We start from the raw sequence: 6,716 nt of genomic DNA on the forward strand, positions 1-6,716 counted from the left end.
AAAATTAGCAATAAATATCAAACTTACCGGCAGAGTTCCCGGGAGAGAAGCATCAAAGAAAGACACTAAAGAATTAGGAGGTGCTGTAAATTGGACTTGAGATCCGGAGAAAAGCTTGGAGTTGGAACAGATCTGGGCGTGAACTTCCAGCCCCACCACAGCTGCCCATTTGGCCACTCTGGAAAGAGCAAACATTTTATTATAAAATAGACCTGATCTTTTCACCTCACAGGAACTTTTGAAAGACCAAACCAATCAAAAAGTTAACTTCCTACTTGTACTAACTTCATTTTTTTTTTTGCATAAGCAGGCATTTACTGGCAGCGAAATAGGAATTAATTTGAAAAACTTGCAACAGTTTAAGGGAAATAAAATGTTTTTATTACACATCATTTAGGGGACGGTCCTAGAGTTGAAGTAGGAGGGTTATATAAGAAAAAAAATTTGGCACCCCACAGCAAATCTAATATTAATACCAGGTGTCAAAGGCCTGGATGACTTTTCAGTGGCATTTTCTATATTACTTGCACGCTGTTATAAACGTAGGAAGGCGATCTGAAGTACAACCCCTAGAATTAACATACCCATTAAGAGGCTACTAACAGAGAAATAATCACAAATGAAGTATCAGGTCTCATAAAACAGCCCACCAGCCTTGTACTTATAGGCAATTGCTTTATATCTATATAAACTCATCTTGATAGCAAAAACTGCTTGTAAATACAATTTCAGAAAGGATGCACTGACACACACAGAGGACACTCCAGCCTGGAATGATCCCCAAACAAATATTATGCAAACATCAAATGCAACTTTATCCCCTAAAGTGTTTCTAATTTATCAACACTTAAATTCAAGGGCCTGCCCTTTCACAGCTGATTGGAATGACCATTAATTTGTTCAAGGTATTACTACTAGTTTATAGTCCTTCCTTCATGATACTGTAAACTCACTATGGGAAGGGAATACGTCTACCAACTCTGTTATAGTGCACTCTCACTGGAAAGAGCCCAGGCTTTGGAGTCAGTGGTCATGGGTTCAAATCCCGGCCCCTCCGGTTGTCAGCTGTGTGACTTTGGACAAGTCACTTCACTTCTCTGTGCCTCAGTTCCCTCATCTGTAAAATGGGGATGAAAACTGTCAGCCCCCTGTGGGACAACCTGATCACCTTGTAACCTCCCCAGTGCTTAGAACAGTGCTTGGCACATGGTAAGCGCTTAATAAATGCCATCATTATTATTATTATTATTGAAGTGCGATGGTATACCCCATCTTGGTCGAAGACTGTGAGCCCCCTGTGGGACAACCTGATCACCTTGTAACCTCCCCAGTGCTTAGAACAGTGCTTTGCACATAGTAAGCGCTTAATAAAATGCCATTATAAAACAAAAGCAGCGTGGCTCACTGGAAAGAGCCCAGGCTTTGGAGTCAGTGGTCATGGGTTCAAATCCCAACCCCTCCATTTGTCACCAGTGTGACTTTGGGCAAGTCACTTAACTTCTCTGTGCCTCAGTTCCCTCATCTGTAAAATGGGGATGAAGACTGTCAGCCCCCTGTGGGACAACCTGATCACCTTGTAACCTCCCCAGTGCTTAGAACAGTGCTTGGCACATGGTAAGCGCTTAATAAATGCCATCATTATTATTATTATTATTAAAGTGCGATGGTATACCCCATCTTGGTCGAAGACTGTGAGCCCCCTGTGGGACAACCTGATCACCTTGTAACCTCCCCAGTGCTTAGAACAGTGCTTTGCACATAGTAAGCGCTTCATAAATGCCATTATAAAAAAAAAAAGCAGCGTGGCTCACTGGAAAGAGCCCAGGCTTTGGAGTCAGTGGTCATGGGTTCAAATCCCGGCCCCTCCAGTTGTCAGCTGTGTGACTTTGGGCAAGTCACTTCACTGTGCCTCAGTTCCCTCATCTGTAAAATGGGGATGAAGACTGTGAGTCCTCTGTGGGACAACCTGATCACCCTGTAAACCTCCCCAGTGCTTAGAACAGTGCTTTGCACATGGTAAGCGCTTAATAAATGCCATTATTATTATTATTATTATTAAAGTGCGATGGTATACTCCATCTTGGTCAAAGACTGTGAGCCCCCTGAGGGCCAACCTGATCACCTTGTAACCTCCCCAGCGCTTAGAACAGTGCTTTGCACATAGTAAGCGCTTCATAAATGCCATTATAAAAAAAAAAGCAGCGTGGCTCACTGGAAAGAGCCCAGGCTTTGGAGTCAGAGATCATGGGTTCAAATCCCAGCTCTGCCAATTGTCACCTGTGTGACTCTGGGCAAGTCACTTAACTTCTCTGGGCCTCAGTGACCTCATCTGTAAAATGGGGATTAACACTGTGAGCCCCCGTGGGACAACCTGATCACCTTGTAACCCCCCCAGTGCTTAGAACAGTGCTTTGCACATAGTAAGCGCTTAATAAATGCCATTATTATTATTATTATTAAAGTGCGATGGTATATCCCATCCTGGTCGAAGACTGTGAGCTCCCTGTGGGACAACCTGATCACCTTGTAACCTCCCCAGTGCTTAGAGCAGTGCTTTGCACATAGTAAGCGCTTAATAAATGCAATTATTATTATTATTATTATTATTATTAAAGTGCGATGATATACCCCATCTTGGTCGAAGACTGTGAGCCCCCTGTGGGACAACCTGATCACCTTGTACCTCCCCAGCGCTTAGAACAGTGCTTGGCACATAGTAAGCGCTTAATAAATGTCATTATCATTACTATTATTATTATTATTAATAAATTTTGATCGTATACCCCATCTTGGTCGGGTCCTGGGCGTCAGGGAGGGGCCGGTGGGCGGCGGGGCCAGGTCGACCAGCTCGCCTCAGGGCCCGCCATCGCAGCAGAGAGGCCGCCATGGTGCGGCCCGGGCCCCGAGTCACGTGACGCGCGGCGCCTGCCGGGAAATGTAGTCCGCTCCGGCCCGGCGCAAGCGCGAACGCGGCCCGCGGCTCCACCCGGCGGGACTACACTTCCCGTCGGGCACCGCGGGGGCGAAAAAGGGAGGGTCACGTGGGGGCGAAGGCCCTGTCCTCGACGAGCCACGGGGTGCTAATTCAATCGTATTGATTGAGCGCTTAGTGTGTGCAGAGCACTGTACTATCAATCAATCAATCAATCGTATTTATTGAGCGCTTACTGTGTGCAGAGCACTGGACTAAGCGCTTGGGAAGTCCAAGTTGGCAACATATAGAGAGAGTCCCTACCCAACAGTGGGCTCACAGTCTAAAAGCGGGAGACAGAGAACAAAACCAAACATACTAACAAAATAAAATAAATAGAATAGATATGTACAGGCAAAATAAATAAATAAATAAATAGAGTAATAAATATGTACAAACATATACATATATACAGGTGCAATATATATACTATATATATATAATATATATAGCGCTTGGGAAGCGCTTGGGAAGTACAAGTTGGCAACACACAGAGACAGTCCCTACTCAACAGTGGGCTCACAGTCTAAAATGGGGAGACAGAGAACAAAACCAAACCTACTAACAAAATAAAATGAATAGGATATGTACAGGTTAAATAAATAAATAAATAGAGTAATAAATATGTACAAACACATATATACAGGTGCAATATATATACTATATGTATATATAATATATATATACTAAGTGCTTGGGAAGTGCAAGTTGGCAACAGATAGACTGTGAGCCCACTGTTGGGTAGGGACTGTCTCTATATGTTGCTAACTTGTACTTCCCAAGCGCTTAGTATGGTGCTCTGCACACAGTAAGTGCTTAATCAATCAATCAATCAATCAATCAGTCATATTTATTGAGCGCTTACTGTGTGCAGAGCACAGGACTAAGCGCTTGGGAATCAATTAGTCAATTGTATTTATTGAGCGCTTACTGTGTGCAGGACACTGGACTAAGCACTTGGAAAGTACAAGTTGGCAACATATAGAGGCAGTCCCTACCCAACAGTGGGCTCACAGTCTAAAAGGGGGAGACAGATAACAAAACCAAACGTACTAACAAAATAAAATAAATAGAATAGATATGTACAAGTAAAATAAATAAATAAATAGAGTAATAAATATGTACAAACATATACATATATACAGGTGCAATATATATACTAAGCGCTTGGGAAGTGCAAGTTGGCAACAGATAGACTGTGAGCCCACTGTTGGGTAGGGACTGTCTCTATATGTTGCTAACTTGTACTTCCCAAGCGCGTAGTATGGTGCTCTGCACACAGTAAGTGCTTAATCAATCAATCAATCAATCAATCAATCACTCATATTTATTGAGCGCTTACTGTGTGCAGAACACAGGACTAAGCGCTTGGGAATCAATTAGTCAATTGTATTTATTGAGCGCTTACTGTGTGCAGAGCACCATACTAAGCGCTTGGGAAGTACAAGTTGGCAACATATAGAGACCGTCCCTACCCAACAGTGGGCTCACAGTCTAAAAGGGGGAGACAGAGAACAAAACCAAACCTAATAACAAAATAAAATAAATAGAATAGATATGCACAAGTAAAATAAATAAATAAATAAATAGAGTAATAAATATGTATAAACATATACATATATACAGGTGCAATATATATACTATATATATAATATATATATATCGCTTGGGAAGCGCTTGGGAAGTACAAGTTGGCAACATACAGAGACAGTCCCTACTCAACAGTGGGCTCACAGTCTAAAAGGGGGAGACAGAGAACAAAACCAAGCATACTAACAAAATGAAATAAATAGAATAGATACGTACAAGTAAAATAAATAAATAAATAAATAAATAGAGTAATAAATATGTACAAACATATGCATATATACTGGTGCAATGTATATACTATATATATAATATATATACTAAGCGCTTGGGAAGTGCAAGTTGGCAACAGATAGACTGTGAGCCCACTGTTGGGTAGGGACTGTCTCTATAGGTTGCCAACTTGTACTTCCCAAGCACTTAGTCCAGTGCTCTGCACACAGTAAGCGCTTAATCAATCAATCAATCGTATTTAATGAGTGCTTACTGTGTGCAGAGCACTGGACTAAGTGCTTGGGAATCAATCAATCAATCAATTGTATTTATTGAGCGCTTACTGTGTTCAGAACACCGTACTAAGCGCTTGGGAAGTACAAGTTGGCAACATACAGAGACAGTCCCTACTCAACAGTGGGCTCACAGTCTAAAAGGGGGAGACAGAGAACAAAACCAAACCTACGAACAAAATAAAATAAATAGAATAGATATGTACAGGTAAAATAAATAGAGTAATAAATATGTACAAACATATACATATATACAGGTGCAAAATATATACTATATATATATATATATAAAATATGTATACTAAGCGCTTGGGAAGTGCAAGTTGGCAACAGATAGACTGTGAGCCCACTGTTGGGTAGGGACTGTCTCTATATGTTGCTAACTTGTACTTTCCAAGTGCTTAGTATGGTGCTTTGCACACAGTAAGTGCTTAATCAATCAATCAATCAATCATATTTATTGAGCGCTTACTGTGTGCAGAGCACAGGACTAAGCGCTTGGGAATCAATTAGTCAATTGTATTTATTGAGCGCTTACTGTGTGCAGAACACTGGACTAAGCGCTTGGAAAGTACAAGTTGGCAACATGTAGAGACAGTCCCTACCCAACAGTGGGCTCACAGTCTAAAAGGGGGAGACAGAGAACAAAACCAAGCATACTAACAAAATAAAATAAATAGAATAGATACGTACAAGCAAAATAAATAAATAAATAAATAGAGTAATAAATATGTACAAACATATGCATATATACAGGTGCAATGTATATACTATATATATATATAAAATATATATACTAAGCACTTGGGAAGTGCAAGTTGGCAACAGATAGACTGTGAGCCCACTGTTGGGTAGGGACTGTCTCTATATGTTGCCAACTTGTATTTCCCAAGCGCTTAGTATGGTGCTCTGCACACAGTAAGCGCTTAATCAATCAATCAATCAATCGTATTTATTGAGCGCTTACTGTGTGCAGAACACTGTACTAAGCGCTTGGGAAGTACAAGTTGGCAACATATAGAGACAGTCCCTACCCAACAGTGGGCTCACAGTCTAAAAGGGGGAGACAGAGAACAAAACCAAACATACTAACAAAATAAAATAAATAGAATAGATGTGTATAAGTAAAATAAATAAATAAATAAATAGAGTAATAAATATGTACAAACATATATGCATATATACAGGTGCCGTGGGGAAGCGAAGGAGGCAAGATGAGGGGGATGGAGAGGGGGACGAGGGGGAGAGGAAGGACTGATTGATAAATACGATTGATTGATTGATATAGAGACGGTCCCTACCCAACAGTGGGCTCACAATCTAAATATAATAATAATAACAATAATATAATAATAATAATGGCATTTGTTAAGCACTTACTATGTGCAGAACACTGTTCTAAGCACTGGCGGGGGGGATACAAGGTGATCAAGTTGCCCCACGTGGGGCTCACAGTCTTAATCCCCATTTTACAGATGAGGTAACTGAGGCTCAGAGAAGTTAAGTGACTTGCCCCAGGTCACACAGCAGACACGTGGCGGAGTTGGGGTTCGAACCCATGACCTCTGACTCCAAAGCCCATGCTCTTTCCACTGAGCCATGCTGGGTGATTAGTGAGTCATTTTGCCGGAGAGAAAGGCTGGTCCAAAGAG

At 41.4% G+C, this 6,716-nt stretch overlaps 1 protein-coding gene across 1 annotated transcript in view; it reads right to left on the bottom strand.

The window, feature by feature from the left end:
• Positions 1-2,887, bottom strand: part of GATB (glutamyl-tRNA amidotransferase subunit B) — a 73,410-nt gene extending 70,523 nt beyond the window's left edge. The window contains exons 1-2 of the mRNA XM_038755049.1: positions 2,784-2,887; positions 28-178 (exon numbers count right to left, since the gene is read on the bottom strand). Of these exons, the coding sequence (XP_038610977.1) occupies positions 28-178; positions 2,784-2,887 (255 nt within the window). The remainder of the gene's footprint in view (positions 1-27; positions 179-2,783) is intronic.
• Between the last annotated feature and the right edge of the window lie 3,829 nt (positions 2,888-6,716).

This window comes from Tachyglossus aculeatus, chromosome 12, assembly GCF_015852505.1.
Source record: "Tachyglossus aculeatus isolate mTacAcu1 chromosome 12, mTacAcu1.pri, whole genome shotgun sequence".
NCBI lineage: Eukaryota > Metazoa > Chordata > Mammalia > Monotremata > Tachyglossidae > Tachyglossus > Tachyglossus aculeatus.